The sequence below is a fragment of the Pseudorca crassidens genome, chromosome 15, assembly GCF_039906515.1.
Source record: "Pseudorca crassidens isolate mPseCra1 chromosome 15, mPseCra1.hap1, whole genome shotgun sequence".
Lineage (NCBI taxonomy): Eukaryota > Metazoa > Chordata > Mammalia > Artiodactyla > Delphinidae > Pseudorca > Pseudorca crassidens.
This window is the reverse complement of record NC_090310.1, coordinates 36,616,633-36,635,280: the sequence shown is the minus strand read 5'-3', so window position 1 is coordinate 36,635,280 and position 18,648 is coordinate 36,616,633. Positions and strand designations below refer to the sequence as shown.

General features: G+C 53.7%; 1 protein-coding gene and 1 long non-coding RNA gene across 8 annotated transcripts; one reads left to right on the top strand and one right to left on the bottom strand.

The window, feature by feature from the left end:
- Nucleotides 1-19: 19 nt before the first annotated feature.
- BICDL2 (BICD family like cargo adaptor 2) lies at nt 20-7,689 on the bottom strand. 7 transcript variants are annotated; one of them, XM_067706874.1, is made up of 11 exons: nt 7,644-7,662; nt 6,392-6,500; nt 5,954-6,249; nt 3,452-3,667; nt 3,204-3,320; nt 2,960-3,106; nt 1,880-2,074; nt 1,614-1,763; nt 1,019-1,149; nt 647-767; nt 20-517 (listed from the first exon to the last, which is right to left on the bottom strand). In XM_067706874.1, exons 3-11 carry the CDS (start codon nt 6,233-6,235, stop codon nt 356-358), a joined length of 1,521 nt encoding a protein of 506 aa, XP_067562975.1. In that variant the 5' UTR covers nt 6,236-6,249; nt 6,392-6,500; nt 7,644-7,662; the 3' UTR covers nt 20-355. The 7 variants fall into 7 exon arrangements, with proteins under 7 accessions (XP_067562975.1, XP_067562977.1, XP_067562974.1 ...); XM_067706876.1 differs by lacking the exon at nt 6,392-6,500 and having other exon boundaries at nt 5,954-6,267; nt 7,640-7,689; XM_067706873.1 differs by lacking the exon at nt 7,644-7,662 and having other exon boundaries at nt 5,954-6,267.
- LOC137207255 (uncharacterized) lies at nt 808-17,178 on the top strand. The gene is made up of 4 exons (XR_010935003.1): nt 808-1,160; nt 1,656-6,261; nt 10,533-12,172; nt 16,224-17,178. It is a non-coding gene; the product is annotated as an uncharacterized lncRNA (long non-coding RNA).
- Nucleotides 17,179-18,648: the final 1,470 nt, after the last annotated feature.

Below are 18,648 nucleotides of genomic sequence, written 5' to 3'. Positions count from 1 at the left end.
CCCAAGAATGGAGGCCAAGTCAGTGCAATGATTTATATATTACTCTTTCTGAGCTTGATACATAAATACCCACCCTCAACCCTGTCCTGGAGCATGCCGGGGGCCAGGGGGCCTAGTCCCTGGAAAAGATAGACTTATATAGATTCGAAAAACAGCTCTGCCACACCTGCCCCTGCCACCCACCTGGGGTCCCTGGTCCCCAAAGCTGGCCCCTGCTCCCGGTGAGCCCTTGCCCAGCCTCTCGGGGTGGAGAGGGCACCAGCCGCCTTTGGCAGACAGTCGGGGCCCGTTGCTCCGTTGGCCAGAAGAGGAAAGTGAGCCAAAGAGGGCAAAGGTGGCCCCCTCGACCAGGCGCTCAGGTCCTTCGGAAGAGGTTGCTGAAGAAGCCGCCGGCGGGCCCAGGGCCCAGGCGCAGCGAGAGGCGCGGCGGGTTGCGGCTCGGGGCGGATCCAGCTGCACTCAGCTCTTTCTGGCGTTGTGATCGCAGCTGCTGCCCGATGACCACCTGCATGTCGTCCTGCGGACAGGGCGGCCGGGCCGGCCGGTCGGGTCAGCGTTCGGCACCGCCCCTGCCGGCACCGCCCCGCCGGCACCGCCCCTGCCGGCACCGCCCCGCCGGCACCGCCCCGCCGGCACCGCCCCTCACCTGCCAGGCTTCCAGCTCTTGCGTCAGCGCCACCTTCTGGCGGATGGTGCGAAGCAGCTCCCGGGAGAGGGAGTCCCGCTCCAGAGAAACGCGGCTGAGCTCCAGGGCCAGTTCCAGGGACCTGCAAGAGCGAGGGGCAGAGAGCAGGTACGAGGGCGCTGGGGCCTCAGCGAACAGTGGTGGTTGGGGGCTCCTGGACGCAGGCGGGAGTGAGGCCGCTAATACCGAAACCAGGGAGGTTAGAGGGCCCTTGCATCGGAGTGGGGACAATTATAGCACTCGCGGGAGGGAATCCGAGACCCAGAAAGGCCAGAGTGTCCTGGGGGCCTGCAACCCCCCCTGGGGCGGTGGTGGATGGTGGCAGATGCTCACTTGTTCACAGCCTCGTCCCGATCCGAGAGGGCACCGCTTAAGATCTCTTCGGGATCCTCCTGCGCCCGCAGTTCCTTCTGCCTTTGCAGCTCCTCCCGCAGGGACTGTAGCTCTTCCCGCTGCAGCGCTATCTGCGGACAGGGTAAGGTGCAGAAAGGCAGGTAGGCCCCTGAGTGCCCCAGCTCTTACTCTTCCAGGCAGCCTGGACTCCAGTTCGCCGCCTTCCCGCCCCCTCCCCCACCCCCCATCCCCGCCTGCTCCACAAACAACCCAGACAGTTGTGGTCCTGTGCTGGAGATGAATTTTCTGAGCGCCTAGAGGGGTGGGGCTGGTCGGGGCTAGATGGGTGGTATAAGCCTGCAGGAAGGATGCATGGAGAAGCATTGGGAGGTGGGACTAAAGGGGCAGTGTAGTTCAGGAAGTCTTCCTGGAGGAGGTGACATACAGGCTGACTCTTCAAACATGATTGCAAGTTTGTTGGGTTGAAGGGCTATCCAGGTACAGGGGAATTCGTGGGCAAAGGTTCGGAGATGTAGATGGGAAAGAGAAACTGACATTGAGAGGGGCTTTGCGTCCAGTACTATGCTCCCCCCACCTCATCCTGCAACCGGACCACTTCCGCCTCCTTCTCTTCCAGTATTTCCGCTGGGCTCAGGGATGCTCGCTTCCTGGGAGGCTCCAACCTCTCCTCCTGGGGCGAAGGCTGGTGGCTGGATGCCTCTTGGGTCTCTGGGGGCAGAGTGGCCTATTCACCAAAGAAACTGGTCAGTGCAATGTCAAACCTCGTGGGAAAAAAAGGAGGGACGGAGTCTGCAGCCCTCCTGGATGGTACGTGTAGGGGCTGGTGGGCCGAGAGCTCACCAGAGCATCTCCGCCTCTGTCCGCGTTCTGGTCTTGGTCCTTGCTGTCGAGGCTATGGGCAAGCTCTGACTGAAGCGAGGCTCCTGAGATGTTGGCGTCCTGGAGGCGCGACTCCTCCTCCAGCTCCGAGACCCGCCGCTGCAGCCTCCGCAGCGCACTCAGTGCCTCCCCCGCCTCGGAGCGCGCGAGTTCCAGCTGCGACCAACCCACCACAGAGTGAAACAAGGGCGGTCAGCCAGGTGCTCCCGCCACCGGCATCCCGCGGCCGGCCCACAGGGGGCGCAGGCACGCCGCAGAGAGTCAGGCAGCCCCGCGCGTCCGCGCAGCCCAGCGCTGAAGTTGGCTCCCACTCCCGGATCGCTGGGCTGCCTTGGGCCGCGCAGTTACCCTCGGCAGACACCAATTTCCTCCCCTATAAAGCAGGGCGCCGATGGGTGCCCCGGCTTCAAAGTCTCCCATCACCGTCCCTCCAGTCCCACCCCACCAGGTCACCTCGAAAAGCCCCACCCGCTCCCCCGACCATACCAGTCTACCTTCTAACTCTCTCACTAGTGCTATCATCCAGCATTGACTGATCCTTTCTTCTAAGCTGGGCAATGTGCTGAGTGTCTCACACCCTTACCACAGCCATGTACCATTACATCCCATCTCACAGATGGGGAAACTGAGGCTGGTGTTCCACAATAGTAGGAAGGGACACTGAAATAAGAACCCAGGTAATTTGACCACAAAATGCAAACTCCTGAGATCTCAAACATCAAGCCATACTGCCTCTTTTCATTTCCTTTCCTCCATTTTCACAGCCCAGACCTGGTCCAGGTCCCTATCATCTCTGCCCTGAGTTCTGGCCTCAGCCCCATCCCTGGCCTCCCAGATGCCAGTCTCTGATGCATTCTAAGATTACTGCCCCTGCTCAGTAGCTTATGGCTCCCACTTGCCCTTGTGCTAATGCCTGTGCTCTTCTGGCCCAGCTGTTAGGGCTCCCAGTGACCCAGCTCTGGTGTCTTCTCCCAGGAAGCCCTGAGGCAGTGGCCAAGGCCCTGGCTGGATGCAGCTGCCCACCCCAACCCTACTAGTCACCTCCAGACTGTGCTCGTGCCTCTCCCGCCGTAGCAGCAGCAGCTCCTCATGGGTTGCTTGTAGCCTGCCCTGGCCCTTTTCCACCTCCTCACACAGACCTCGAATCTGGGCCTCCAGGTCCTGTCGGCGACTCTGGAGCATCTGATTCTGGGGAAAGGCCTCAGAGCTGGAGTGGAAGGGCTAGGCCAGGCACAGACAGCTCCCAGCCAGCCTTCCAGGCTCAACAGACCCAGCTGGCACTCACCTCCCCCTGCAGACATTCCAGCCGTGTCCTCAACTCTGCCCCAGCCAAGGCCTGGGCCTGGCACTGACCCCGAAGGCCATCCAATTCTCTCTGAAGCTCCTGCTCAGTCTGGGAGGCCTGAGGGTGGGGGGAGGCAGTGGAGCCCTCAGCTGGCCCAAGCCACAACACCAAGCCCAGTGCACCCACTCCCACCAGGGCCCAGGTATCTGCCACTCCTTCCCAGGGACCCGGGGTCAGAGCCGTCCCACCTGGGCCAGCTGCTGGCTGAGCTGGAGGTTCTGTTCACTGAGTTCACTGAGGGCGCGTGCCCGCTCCCGTCCGCTGTCCTGCTGCTCAGAACGCTGCTCCCCCAGCTGGGCCCGAAGGGCCTCCACGTCCCCCTCCAGCTCCACAGTCCTGGCCTCCCACTCGGCTCCCCGGGCTGCCAGGCCTCGGCGGAGCTCATGGTTCTCCTGCTGCAGCCGCTGTGGGGGCCGGGACAGAGGGTAGAGACAGGGAGAGGTGAGACTGGAGGGGACGCAGGGAGACAGAGACCCAAAGAAAGTCCAAGGGGGGTCTGAGACAAGCCTGAAAACCAGAAACATGAGAGAGCCGGGGAGGAAGTGGGCAGAGGGCAAGACACAGCCTCAGACAGTAGAGGAGGAGGGAGAGCAATAGAAAGAAGCTTCCAGGAGGAGCTGACCCTGGGCCAGAGTTGGGCGGGGCTCCCTGATGCCCACTCACCTCTGGCTGCCACCAGGGCTTCTGGACCCGAGGGCGTAGGCGCCGTTTGTGGCGCCTGAGTCTGGCAGAATTGAAGCCTCGGCCCATGGCCTCACACACCTGGGTTCCAGGGGCTCGGGAGGTTCGGCCTCTGCCCAGACTCTCTGCTCCGTCCCTCTCCCCCAGCTCCTCCTGGCTAGCTCCCTCTAATTAACCCTGGTTAGCCACACCCTGGCCCCAGGCCTCTGCCTGCCCTCCCCCAAACCTGTCTAACCAGCAGGGGGATGCTCCTGGCACACCCAGATGCCCAGCTTGTGGAGGCAGGCAAGTCAGGGGGCCAGCGTCTCCTGCCTCCCCGGTCATAGACTCTCCACGCAGGAAGGTGAAGCTAATCACAGCTGCTACAATGATTAGCAGGCATTCCTGCCAGGGCCTGTGCTAGCACTTTATATTATATTATTTTATTTACTCCACGAGACTTAGACTCCTTAACATCCTCATTTTACAAATGAGGAAACTGGGCCTCAGAGAGGTTAAAAGCCTTGCCCAAGGACACACAGTGAGTTAGTGGAGCCGGGATTCTAACCCAGGCAGCCAAGCCCTTAACCAAATACTGTGGGGGCAACACAGCTCTAGGATGGAGCCCACAGATTCGGGGTCTGATTGTCCTGGCCGTTGTCCTGCTCTGCTGCTGCTTTGTGGTAAGGCAAGTTCCCTGATATCTCCAAGTCCCATCCATCCATCCATCCATCCATCCATCCATCCATCCATCCATCCATCCATCCAATATTTCCTGAGCTCACCCTGTTTTGGAGTCTTTGTCAGCAGTAAGTGAGACCACCAAGTTCCGTGCCTGAAGCAGCTTAGAGTCCAGAGGCAAATGGACACTTCATTGAACCAGGTAGTTTCAGAGGGGGAACATTAAGAGCTCTAAAGAAACCCTGGTAAGTGATGAAAAGGAGTGGGGTGGGGTGGGGATCCTTCAGGAGGAAGTGATGTCTGTTGACTCCTGCAGGGCAAGAAGGAAGAGGGCTACAGCAAGGGACAGCAAGTGCAAAGGCCCTGAGGCAATAAGCGTGGGTTGCTCAGGGAACTGAAAAAAGGCCCCCTCTGAGAAGGGACTGCGTGGCTGAGATGACTGACGTCAAGGAGGTCACAAGGGGAGGAGTTTTGGTTTCATTCTAAATGTGAGGGGGAGCCACTGAGAGATTCTGGGCAAGGACTGAAATGATCTGATTTGCAATTTTTGAGGATCCCTCTGGCTTCCCCATGGAGAAGGGGCTCAGGGGGCAAGAGTGGAAGCTGAGGACCAGTGAGGAGGCAGCTGCAGTGTCTGGGGCAGATGATGGGGCTGCAGCCAGCTTGGAGAGACAGTGAGAAGTGGGTAGACTCACAATCTAGTTTCGAAGAAGAATCAACAGGGCCTGCCAGTGTGGGAGGGAGAGGTCACAGAGATGTGCAGGCTCTGGTCCTACGGCGGGAAGCTGGGGTGGGGACAGCAGGGGATGGGGTCATGGAATCCAGTGCCACTTATGTTGAAATGCCCATTAGGTGGCCAGGTGGGGAGGGTGTGGGGCCGACGACATGGATACAGGAGTCAGTGGTGTCTAGGGTGTTTAGGGGACCAGATGTGATCCCCAGGGTGAGAGTGTGGCTGACCACAGCCTGGGCAGAGGGAACTGTTCATATCTCCCAGAGCCGGGTGAGAATTGACTGAGATGATGCATGGAAAGTGCTTAGCCCAGAGCCAGGCAGGGAGAGAGCCCAGGATCTGTTGGCAATACTGCTGAGGAGACAGACCCAAGATTCAGAGAGGTCCAGCAGCTTGCCCAAGGTCACAAAGCCAGGCAGGGATCTGAACCCAGGTCCTGTCTTGCCCTCAGAGCCCATGTTCTTAACCACTGGGCAACACTGCCAGGGAGGCTGGTCCCAGACCTGAACTGCTGTTCCAGAGGCATCCCCCTGCCTGGCTTTCCTCTCCCTGCCCCCCTGCCTGGTCCCTCCCCTGTCCTCCATCCCCCCAGCCCTGCCCTCTGCTGTCAGCTCACTTCCTCATGCTCAGAGTGCTGGGCGCTCAGCATCTCCAGCCGCCGCTGCAGCTCCTCATTGCGCTCCAGAAGCATCTTGCCAAGCTCTGCGGCCAACAACAGGTCTTTCTCCTTCTGCTGCAGCTGCAGGGCCAGGTCCTCGGGCTCCTCAGGCCTTGGGCCCCCTCCCAGGAATGAGTCCCGCCGCTCCAGCATGAAGGGGAAGAAGCCCTCATTGCTGCTGGGGGAGGTGCCCCTGGAGAGCAGCCCGGATGGGAAGCTGGGCCCTTCTGGGGAGCTCATGGTGCCTGCAGTGTCTGTGGGGACAGGTAGGTCTGTGGGGAGAGGTAGCTGCATGACACTACACCGCAGCCCAAAGGGGTTCACTGCCCTGCCCCGCACCCCCACCCCCCCACACACATACACTGGCCAAGACGTGGCTCTCCTGCAGTTCTTCACCTGCCTACTGGCCCTCTCGGTCCTGCAGCCAGGGCCTCCCTGGGCCATGAATGGTTAATGATCTGTGTCTTGGCTGTCCAGCTCCTTTAATGTCCCCAGGGTAAACCGAGGCAGGGAGAAGCAGGAAAAGAGCTGTCCAGGCTTCTGCCTCTAGCAGATGTTTTCTGCTCCCAGGAAACCTTCTCCCAGTGCTCCAGGACCACACGCCACCCCAGTGACAGTCCCCACCCCCCTCTTCCCATGACCCAGCTGTTCTGGCTCCCAGCCTCTTACCAGCTGAGAAACTCTTCCCAGAACCCAGGTTCTTGGGACTCAGGACTCTGCGATTAGTCCAGCCTCTTCTCCCAAGAATACAGGGCCTTGTGAACTTCCGTGTCCTAAGCCCTTAGCCCCCAGAAATCCAGCACCCTCCCTTTCCAGAAGCCCAGGCCCAAGTTCCCTGCCCCCCAGCCCTCCTGGCCCTTGTTTTCCTATTTTCTCAGGTCCCCATCCTGAACTTAGGTGCCCAGACCCTCAGCCCACCCCTTCTGGATTGCTGGCCCCAGTCCCCCAGATTCCAGGCCCTGAGCGGGTGGGCGGGCCGGCGAGGTAACAGGTTGTGCCGGCACTGCCGCCCGACCGTCCACTCCAGGTTTCTGTTTACTTCCCGCCCGGCTTTGGGGATGGGAGCCTGGTGGCACTCCCCTAGGGCCGCCAGGGCCCGCAGTTCAGGGGCTCCAGGGCTCAGGAGGGAGGGGACACATGGGGCTTTCCTGGCATATTATCCCTCTCCAGCACTCCTGAGGTTCTCCACCCCCTACGCGCGCACACACATCTGTCCCTTCCCCTCCTCCCCTCGCCATGTGTCCGACCCTAGGCCTACTCTCAGGACCCAGGCATCAGCGGCAGTCCCAGCCCAAATGCCCCCCGGCCAGGCTGGGGGTCTCCCTGACGTGGCCTCTGCAGGCCCAACACCACTCTGGGACTCAGGGGTATCCCTCCTCCTCACCCCTCCCGGCACCGAGCTACCAGTTATTAGCACCTCAGCCCAGGCGTCAGGGTCCCCACGCCTCGACCCCCAACCCTAGGCGTCGTTAGCCCAGCCACCGCCTTCCTGCCTTCCTTCCTGCCCGCGTCCCCCGTTTCCCGGCCCCGGGAGTCCGGCCCGGCCGCTCCTGCCCCGCCCCATGCCCCACTCGCCCACTCTCTCCGGCCCGGTCCGCCCAAAACTTGAAGGGCCCCCATCCTCGGCGCCCCTTAGGCTCTCACCCGACGACGCCGGGCTCCCTCCGAGGTACCCGCGGCCCCGGTCCCCTCTTCCGGAGACGGCGCCAGGTGAACTGCCCGCACAGGTGAGGGGGCGGTGCCACGGGCAAGGCTGGGGCGCCCCCTGGTGGCCGGAATGGCCAGGTGGGGCCCAAAGAAAGTCGCCTCGACCCAGGTCAGAGCCAGTGACCCATCTTGCCGCCATCGGAAAACGACAGGGCCCATTAACTGACCACCTGCTGTGTGAAGACCCCTGAGTATATATGTCAGCTCCTTTCCCCTCACAACTTCCCTTGTGGGATAGGAAATTATTAACAATAACAACAAATCTAACATGTATTAATGCTAAGTAATATGCTAAGTAATAATATCTTCTTATATGGGGATAACTTCTTTACTTTCATGACATCCTAATGAAGCAGGAACTACTATTATCCCCATTTTACAGATGAGGAAACTGAGGGCCAGGGAGAATCTAACTTGCTTGGGGTCACATGGACAGAACTTGAATGTGAGCAGCACAAGTGTGACTTCAGGGTGTGTGCTCTTATGCTGATTCCCGTGCTGTAGGTGACAGCTAAAGTGACTTGCCCGTAACCACACCTTAGCCTGTGCGCCTCCCAACTTGAGGCTCTCAGTTCCCAGGCTGCACAGAGGCAGAGGCAGAGGTCTGGGTATGGAGAGTGGGAGGATCCAGGCCTGGGTTCTGGGGTCCAGCCCAGTGCAGCCTGGGCATGCGGGGGATGCCCCTGCCGTGGCCTGGTGGCTTGTCAGGAGTCTCCTCAGACTTCCAGGGCTCCCTGGGTCCCTGTAAAAGGGGTTCCTGTCCTGGTGAGTAGGGACAGATGGAGGGCTGGGAGCAATGGTATGCTGGTAACACTTTAACAACAGACTCTCTGGGGAAAAAGAATGCCCTGAGTTGTTGCTTTTGCCAATTTCTGTGCTGTAAGTACTCCCTCCAAAGCTGATTTCAAGCTACTGATGTGACATCCTTGAATGTGGAGATGGGCAGAAATGTCCATAATCAGCTTTTGCCAGCCAGTATCAGCTGGGTTCCCTGCCCCTCTGGCTGGGGGGGTCAGGGCTTCTGAGTCTTGGAGGACTGGAGTCCTATCTGGCTGAGTTTTAGAAAAACAGGAGGAAGATGGGAGCTGGGACTCCTGACTTGTGGGGAAATGGATGCAAGGATTCCTTGGAGGGATGGTTCGGGGGCTGGGACTACTGCGTCCGGGGCTGGGACAAGGTTTCCTGCCAGCACAGAGCAGGGGTACCAATTACATTGCAAAGGGGTCTGTGGGCTGCCTTGCCTGGCAAGGCTACTACATTCTCCCATAGCACCTGTGGGACAGCCTGGCAGACTTCAGAGGGCTGGAGACACCCCAGCCTTGCCTCGGTGCTGCCACCTAACTCCCTCCAAATACCAGGACCACCCGGGGCCCCAGGTGTAATGCACCCACACTCCACTCCCTGAGCCCCCCTCCTGCCAGGCAGGGGGTGGGCTCACCTGGAGATGAAGTGCTCAAGGCCCTACTCCCAAAGGAGGTTCACAGTCCACCCAGGAAGTTGGAGGAGGTGTAGACCTATAAACCAGAAAGGCACCAATAAAACAAACAGCAAAAGAGCTTGGCTCTCGGGTGCTGGCATCACATGGCTTCAATCCAAATTCCAGTTTGGTCACATGTCAGCTGTGTGTACCTGTGTCATTCAGCTGACTGGCCTCTGCAGCCCTCAGTTTCCCCATCTGTAAAACAGAGGCGATCACAGTTCCTAGCTTATGGAGTTCTGAGAATTCAATGAGGGTGAAGTACCAGCGCTTAGGCTGTGCTCATGATCCTCAGCAGGGCCCTAAGAAATGACTCACCACACGTATTACAATGCATTTCATCCTCACAGCAACCCTATTAAGTCATTGCCATTCACAGACAGGTTACCAGCTCAGGGAGGCAAAGTGATTTGTCTGTGGCTGCATAGCCGACCTCTCATCCCAGCTTGCCTGGTTCCCAGCCCCAGTCATTCTTTGGACATTTGAATCTGGCCTCCAGCCTCCCTGCTGGACCTGAGTCCTGGTCTCCAGCCCCTCCCCCGTCCCCCAGCTCCCCTCTCCCCAGCCTCCCTGCTGATCACAGGTGAAGATGGATAAGAGTGACAGAGTGGCCCCAGGGAAGCCCTAGGGATGCTGGGACATGTCCAGATAAGAGCAGGGATGATAATAACCCAGCCCTCTGGTCTCCAGCCACCCCCCAAGCAAGCCAGCTTCCTGGAGCCTCCAAGCTCTGGCTCGGCCCTGAATGCTCTCCCCAGCCTTCCTAACCACCTGGTGAGTCCTGGTGTCTTCTCCCTGGGGAAACCTCCACAGACTTCACAAGGACTTGGGCAGCCTTTGCTGGGCAGCGGAAGCCAGCAGAATGCCCCACCCCCTCCAGTGAGGCAACCCAGGGAATGGCGCACTTCCAGACCAAGGTGCCTCTGGGCTTTTACGACAGATACAGAGTCTATGAACAATAAGTAGTATTGTTTGGGGCATTTAAAACTTTCCTATAAAATGTTTTGCACTGAATACGTTGTTCTGTAACTTGCTTTTTTTCATTTAGCCTGATATTTCCAAGTTTTTTCCCAACTTAAAAAAAAAATTGACTTTATTGGTAGGTATTCATTCCCTAGGGCTGCCATAACAAATTTATGGCTCAAAAAACAGAAATGTATTGTTTCATAGTTCTGGGGGCCAGAAGCCTGAAATCAAGGTGTGGGCAGTGTTGGCTCCTCCTTGAGCCCCTGACGGGCATCTCTCCCACACTGCTCTCCCAGCTCCATGGTCCATCACCCAGAGCTCCCCGTGCTCCTTCCGCAGGTCTTATCCCCTGGAAACCACTGATCTGCTTTACTTTGCCTCTTCCAGATTGCTCTCTGAATGGAGTCGTGGCAGTGAAAGCACCAACTCCTAACCACAGGACCGCTAGGGAAGTCCCTGCTCCTGGCTGCTTTGACCCAGCATAATGCTGCTGTGATTCATCCATGTCATACATATCAGTGGAATCAATAGGGTTGAGAAGTTTCAAATCTAAAGGAAAGTTGCTGAAATAACACAATGAATACCCTCCACTTAAGCTCCCAATGGTGGACATTTTGCCACATTTGCTTTCTTGCTCTCTTACACGACACACACTCGCACACATTTTACTAAACCATTGGCTACTTCACCTTGCATCTCTGAGGACGCAGATATCCCTCTACATAATCATGTACCATTATCACATGTGATCGACTGAACATTTCTCTTTAGACCCCTTTCATCTGAAATACTCCCCTTGCCTTCTTTTTTTTTCTTTTTTAAAATATTTATTTATTTATTTTGGCTGTGCCGGGTCTTAGTTGTGGCCCACAGGATCTTCTGTTGCGGCATGCATGCGGGATCTAGTTCTCTGACCAGAGATTGAGCCCAGGCCCCCTGCATTGGGAGCATGGAGTCTTACTCACTGGACCACCAGGGAAGTCCCACTCCCCTTGCCTTCTTATGTGTCTTTCGGGATATTGACTTTGGGGGGAAGAATACAAGCAGCTGTTTTCCAAAATGTTTCTCAGACTTATCCAGGATAATGTATTTAGATTTAGTTTGTTCTTAACAGCTGTAAGGTATTTCATCCAATGTTTATGCCCCGATTTGTTTCTCCACTCTCCTATCAATGAACACTTAGTCTTCTGGCACTTCTTCAACATTATAAACAATGTTCTAATGCACATCCTTGTACGTAGATCTCCATGGACACTTGGATGGAAATTTTATGCTGTCATCATTCTAGAAGTAGAATCAGTGGGGGGAGGTGTTCCAGTGATCTCTTGCTGGGTAATAACTATCCCACCATTTAGAGGCTTGGAACAGCAAGTTTTTTTTTTTTTTAATTATTCTTTAGAACTTTTTTTAAAATTTATTTTTGGCTGCGTTGGGTCTTCATTGCTGCACGTGGGCTTTCTCTAGTTTTGGCTAGCGGGGGCTCCTCTTCATTGCGGTGCGCGGGCTTCTCATCGTGGTGGCTTCTCTTGTTGCAAAGCACAGGCTCTAGGCACACAGGCTCAGTAGTTGTGTCGCACAGGCTTCATGTGGGATCTTCCCAGACCAGGGCTTGAAGCCGTGTCCCCTGCATTGACAGGCGGATTCTTAACCACTGTGCCACCAGGGAAGCCCAGCAATTTGGTTTTCTCTCTCACAGTTTTGAGGGTTGGCTGGGCTCTGCCGGGATCTCATGCAGTTGCAGGTAAGATGGTGGCCGGGGCTGGAGTCGTCAGATGGTTTCTCCGCTCCCAAGTCTGGCGCCTGGGCTGGCTGGCTGGGTCAGCTGGGACGAGATAGCGTTTCTTTCTTCACGCAGCCTCTGCACGCGTCTGCCTGGATTTCCTCCCAGCGAGGCTATCCCAGACTCCTCACGTGGCAGCTGACTTCCCCAAAAACGAGGTTCCAAGAAGCCTGGGCAGAAGCTGCCCAGGCTTCTTAAGACTCAGAAGTTCCCAGAACCATCACTTCTACAGCATGCTACTGGTCAGGTAAGGCACTGAGTCAGCCCAGGTTCCAGGGGAAAGGAGTGGATTCCACCTCCCCACAGGAGGTGTAGAGAAGAATTTGCAGCCATCTTTTACCTACCACAGAGGTTATACTCTTCAGTTTTATTAAATATCGCCCAACCGGTTTCCAAAGGGTAGGTATGAATTTACACTCTGTAATCAGAAGTCCAACTCCATTTCTGATGTTTGCTGATAGCCTGAAAGCCTCAGGCTTCCCTCTTCCCTCTTGTGTCCCACATCTGGGCAAGCTGATAAGAAGGCCCTGATGCTTGCTCCCTTGCACAGGCAGGAAATTGAATTCAGGAAAGCCCTGGCCAGTGTGGAGGGGCCCTCAATCCAGCCTCACCCCCTAACCACAGTGAAAGCCCCTCCTCACTCTCTCAAGCCATTTCTGACCTGCTTGGGAACCTGCCCTGCTCCTCCCAGGAAGCCTCATTATGTGAGTCATCAATCTTATCCTACTCTCTGGCTATATGTGACCTCATCAGTCTTCACCTCTGAACCAAATTTTGTGTGGAGGGTTTGATCCCATCATGGAGCAACCAGGAAGCACACTCCTATCGGCAGAGTGTGAGTTTCATCTAGCCCGTACCTAGCTAATACTTGGCATCATCAGACTTTTTAATTTTTGCCAATCCGATGACAAACATGGTGTGAGATAATAGAAAAAATATATATCGGTCTCTGCCCTCAGTTCCTGGTACAAAGCTCCTGAAATCCTTGTAAATGGGGATGCCAGGAGAAGTGAGGTTTTCATTAAGTTGGTGTCAGTGAAGTGGGATTTGCTAGAACTCATGGAAGCATGTGGCTTGGGAAGAGAAAGGATAAAAGGGCAGGGGATGCGGAGATTTTGATTCCTGGTGGCCATGTGGTCACCCATGGCCTGGAGAAGCAGCTGTGCTGTATTCAGGTACTAAAGGTAAAAGCTGGCAATGGAATTTAGGGATGGACCCAACTCCCAGGGAGTTGGTTCAATTGAGGCAGAAGGAAATGAAAACTACTAAGAAAACAGCAAATGATTTAATTGTTTATTGTTATTGGTAACAGCTAAAATGAAATTAAAAGAGAGTGCTGGGTGGAACATTGATACTGATCAGATTTTGGTGAGTCTGAGCTTTGGCCACTAGCCTAATGCCACCCACTGAGGGAAAAGTCATGCAGGGACAACCATAAGAACCTCTGAGACCTCAGGTCACCAGGAAGGTAGTCAAGGGGGGGGAAGGGCAAAACCAAGAAGCTGCTGAAAACAGGGGGACAGTGTGGAGGGCTTTTTTTCATTTCGTGGATCAGTATCATCACTTTCTTGAAGACCCTTTCTTGAAATGGATTGTGAGAGTAACTAGCTTAGGGGCTGTTCTTTGGTTTTGAGTCTGCAGAGTGGAAGGGCATGTCTGGGTTGTTCAGGACCCACAGCTCAGTATGAAAGAATCACAGATGGTTATAAGTGATCCAGACCCACAGGAGGTTATTCCTGAGGGAACAGCCAGCCTGGTAGACTGAATAAAAGCCACAGTAAGGTCTGATTACCCTGAGAAGGAGAACTATCCATCTCGCCCCACAAATGCCAAGTGGAACACTGCAGATGAAGTGGCTGACAACTCTGTATGCTAGCCACCTGGGGCTGGCTTTAAAATGACTTGAATATTCGCCCACAAAATACACCCCTTACCCCGACCACCCTCTGGTTGGGGGGTGGCCCTTTTGCATGGGTACCCCACATAACCCGACTGCTGCAAAACTGAAGGACAGTTCAGGAAGCCTTATAAATCTGCGGTCCCAGCTCCCCCTCATGGGTCTTACTAAAGAAAAAAAATTAGGTTAATTAACAAGAAAATGGGGGGACTTCCCTGGTGGCGCAGTGGTTAAGAATTCACCTGCCAATTCAGGGGACATGTGTGTGAGCCCTGGTCCAGGAAGATCCCACGTGCCGCGGAGCAACTAAATCCGTGCGCCACAACTACTGAGCCTGTGCTCTAGAGCCTGCGAGCCACAACTACTGAGCCTGCACGTGCCTAGAGCCTGTGTTCCACAAGAGAATCCACCGCCATGAAGAGTAGCCCTCCCTCGCTGCAACTAGAGAAAGCCCAGCAACAAAGACCCAACGCAGCCAAAAATAAATAAATAAATTTAGTTATTAAAAAAAAAATGGGGAAAGGCAGAGAGAATCAAGAGACAAGAGACAAGAGACAGGTCTTGGCAGGGTGAACATTTTTAAAGGGTTATTAAGAAATAAGGTGAATAAAACGAATATTAATAGGAATGAAACAAAGAGGAAAACGCGAGGAAAGAAGAACTTCCTTGGTGGTCCAGTGGTTAAGACTCCATGCTTCCATTGCAGGGAGCACGGGTTCAATCACTGGTTGGGATCCGGGATCCCACATCCCGCATGATGCGTGGCATGGCCAAAAAACAAAAAAAATTAGGGGGCTAGCAACCTGGGGAGAAGTCGGACTCAAGTCCCAGAACCAGCTCTGGAGATTCTGCTTGGCCATGAAAGTTTTTAAAGGGGAAAAAGGGGAGGTAATCTCAGTTAATCACTGACTGTCAGTTTCTTTTTCTTTGACTGCACCTCGCTGGCAAGTAGGATCTGAGTTCATTGGAAGAGTGGAGTCTTAACCACTGTGCCACCGGGGAAGTCCCCTCAGTTAATCACTGAGATAGGGGGTCAGAATCATCACCATCTCCCGTTGGGTGCAGCCTTGTCGACTCCTTGTGATCTTTCTTTAGATGCCACCTTGTTCACACAGTTTCTTCACGAGATTACTGAAGGGGAAGCTAGGAAAAAGATCTAGTCATCTGCTAATTCCTTATTCTTCATTTCTATTTCTTTGATCTAAGGAAAGAATCAGGTTAGGCTAAGTGTTGTGTGATCAAAAGATTTGAAAGGTGTGCTTGGGCCGGAAGTTAGTTACAATATGGCTTTGCTAAAGTGACAAGACAAAAGGGACCTCCTGCAGAGAGCTCTTTCCTGCAAAGAGCTCTTTCCTGCAAAGAGCTCTTTCCTGCAAAAAGCTGCTTACAGATCCCCATTGTCAGACATCACTCCATTTCTAAGGGATTAGGGGCGAAGGTCCATCTTCTGTAACTTCTTCCTGCTGATATAGGGTGTTGTAGTCTTAGAGTGGAAGATGCTGACATGCTTCTATAACATCTCTTTGCTGACAATTTTAGTTGCCCACTTACATATACGGGCCTAGCGAGCTACATTTTTTTTTTTTTTTTTTTTTTTTTTTTTTTTGCGGTACGCGGGCCTCTCACTGCTGTGGCCCCTCCCGTCGCGGAGCGCAGACTCAGCGGCCATGGCTCACGGGCGCAGCCGCTCCGCGGCATGTGGGATCTTCCCGGACCGGGGCACGAATCCGTGTCCCCTGCATTGGCAGGCGGACTCCCAACCACTGCGCCACCAGGGAAGCCCGCTACAATTATTTTGACGCCCACAAAGATACAGATTATTATGAGCAATAGTGTTAACCGCATTCTCTTGAGGCCAGTACTTGGAATTGTGCTAGCCAAAGAGTCAGTACTTCTCAAAATGGAGCAGCTTATGTCATGGCTGCAGTCTGGTCATCATGCTTTTTCCCTCTGGGGGACAGTTACAGTATCTGTAAAGCAACTCAAGAATGTGCATCAGACACTGAAAGATTCTATGACTCTATTGTCCTGATCATTAACTACTTGAGCCTGCCCTTTTGTGACTCAGGGAGGCTTGGGAGACTTCAGCTTTTCTACAAACAAGAGGCAGGGGACATTGGAAGGGCCTTTGTACTTGGGGGGAGGCGGGGGTACCGCAGTGTTCTGCTCGGTTTAAATTCCTCCCTTCTGCCTCCCCCTAACCCCACCCAAGCAACCACTGATCTGCTTTCTATCCCTCTAGTTTGGTTTGCATTTGCTAAATATAACTGGAATCATATAGCATGATCTATTTTTTTGTCTGCCTTCTTTTTTTGTTTTCCACATTAACTTTTTTTTCTTATTGTGGTAAAATACACATATATAAAATTTACTATCTTAACCTTTTTTTCTTTTTTTGCAGTACGCAGGCCTCTCACTGTTGTGGCTTCTCCCATTGCGGAGCACAGGCTCCCGACGCGCAGGCTCAGTGGCCATGGCTCACGGGCCCAGCCGCTCCGCGGCACGTGGGATCTTCCTGGTCCAGGGCACGAACCCGTGTCCCCTGAATCGGCAGGCGGACTCTCAACCACTGCACCACCAGGGAAGCCCTACCTTAACCATTTTTAAGTGTACAGGTTGGCGGCATTACATGCAGTCACAATGCTGGGCAGAAATCACCACCATCATCCCCATAACTCCTTTCAGCTTGTAAAACTGAAACTCTGTCCCCATTAAACACAAACTACCCCTTCTCCCCACGCTTGGCCCCTGGCAGTCACCACTGTACTTTCTGTCTCTGTGAGTTTCAGTACTCTAAGTACCTCATATGAGTGGAATCCTGTAGTAGTTGCCTGCCATTAAGTCTTTTCAAGGACAGTTTCTGTTGATTTTTTTTTCCTTTGAACTGGCCATATTTCCTGTTTCTTTGTGTGCCTTGTGATTTTTTGTTGAGCACTGGGACATTTAAATCTAATAATGTGGAAACTCTGGAAGTCAGATTCTCCCCCTCCCCAGGGTTTGCTGTTTTTTGTTGTTGTTTGGGGGCTTTTTTTTTTTTTGGAATGTTGTAGGCTGTCTCTGTGACTGAGGTGTGAACTTAATGTGTTCTTAGGTCTTTTCTGAGCCTTTCCTTGGGCACACGCAGTCACTTGCTAATTTTCCCCATAGATGCAGGTTTTTTGTTTTGTTTTGTTTTGTTTTAATGTTCTAGTCTTTAATGTCTGACTCCTGAAAGGGGAAAATCGTTAAAAGATGGGGATTAATACTCAATGCTCTGTGGTGACCTAAATGGGAAGGAAAAGGAAATCCAAAAAAGAGGGGATATATGTATATGTATAGATTCACTTTGTTGTACAGTAGAAACTAACACAACATTGTAAAGCAACTATACTCCAATAAAAATTAATTTTTAAAAAAAAAGAAAGGGGTTATAAAGGGGTCCGGGGCCTTTAAATCCCCTGGCATTTACTTCAGCCAGATGGGCGGGGGCTGCAGCAGCGGGCGAGCTGCCACAAGAATGGCTGCCGCCCCTCGGTCTACAGCTCCCTGATCAGAAGCATTGATCAGTCTCAGCTGTCAGAGCCCAGATCCCCCATCTTCGGAGGACAGGGTCCTTTTTTGCTCACCTTCCTTCCTACAAGTTCTCCAGGTGGGGGATGGGCAGCTACTACTGAACTGAGAGCTGAAATTGATGGCCATTTACTGTCCAAGCCTTCCCCTGGAAGTTGTAAGCCTTCAGGCTTCCAGAATAGTTCCATCAGACAGATTCTGCCAGTGCAATTGTTGTCCAGGTGGGGAGACAGATTCCTGGTGCTTCCTACTCCACCATCTTCCCAGAATCTTCTCCGATCCAAAGCCTTTTGCACAACAGTGGGTGAAACAGTCGGGGAGTGAAGAAGGGAACTTCCCAGGACTCCTTGACACAGGAGCCCCACTCACCACTCATTGTGGTACCAAAACCTGTTGGTGAAGCCCTGACTTGGCGGCAATTAGATTGAGAAAACAGAACTAGAAGTGCAAGAGTTCATGAGACTATGGAAGTTGGAATGTTTAAACAGCCTTTATGTAAAGAAGCTGTGTCTCCTTTACCTATTGTTTTATGGGAATGGATATTATGTCCTGCTGGGAATATTTCCCCTACCTGGTATTGTAAACTCCAAACCTGTAGATGGAGTCCCAGCGGAGGCCACATCTAGGAATGTAAGGGTCGATTGAATTAAGGTAAAAGTTCTACTAACTGGAATTCTACTAATTGGAATACTCCATCAGACTTTCTGTGAAGTGCCTCTTTTACCTGAGTGCAATTACAGGGATTGACACTGTATCTGACTGGGGAATGTTTCCCTAACTAGTACTGTGAAACAGAAGGTGTGCAAATCCTCCCTTCAAGTAAGGTTACTTGGACGTGCTAAACAGGAACCAGTAAGATTGCCCGACTCTACACAGCGTTGAATAGAAGGTGGGGTGCTGGCAGGGACAGAGTCTCTGTGTGGTAGACCTATGTGGATTGTAGACTGGGGCTTAAGGCAAAAGCCTGTGAGCACCCCCCAGCGATGACTACTGGGACTTTCAACTGGAGAGTTTCCAGGGTTATTTACTATCTTGTTTTCAGACATTAATTGAAGCTACCCCATGACTGAAGGACATAAAATGATCTTAAAACCTGAAATACCCATTACGTCTAGGGTGATATCAGAGAAATGCTCTAATGGGGATGGCAGAACCCAGAAGAGTTCCATCATAAGATGGAAATGGTTTTCACAAGATGGCGCTGCCTGGGGAGACCGTCACGAGGAGGGAGCCTCTCTTCTCTGAGGACTGAATCCGGATCTGTGTGAGCAGCTCTG

Bases quoted from the DNA above. Each gene is read 5' to 3' on its own strand.
- BICDL2 (XM_067706876.1), bottom strand. From the start codon at position 6,235: ATGAGCTCCCCAGAAGGGCCCAGCTTCCCATCCGGGCTGCTCTCCAGG. The intron at 2,075-2,959 runs GTGACTAGTAGG...GGTTGGTCGCAG, and splicing joins GGCACGAGCACAGTCTGGAG to CTGGAACTCGCGCGCTCCGA. The intron at 768-1,018 runs GTGAGCATCTGC...TCGCTCTTGCAG, and splicing joins CGGGACGAGGCTGTGAACAA to GTCCCTGGAACTGGCCCTGG.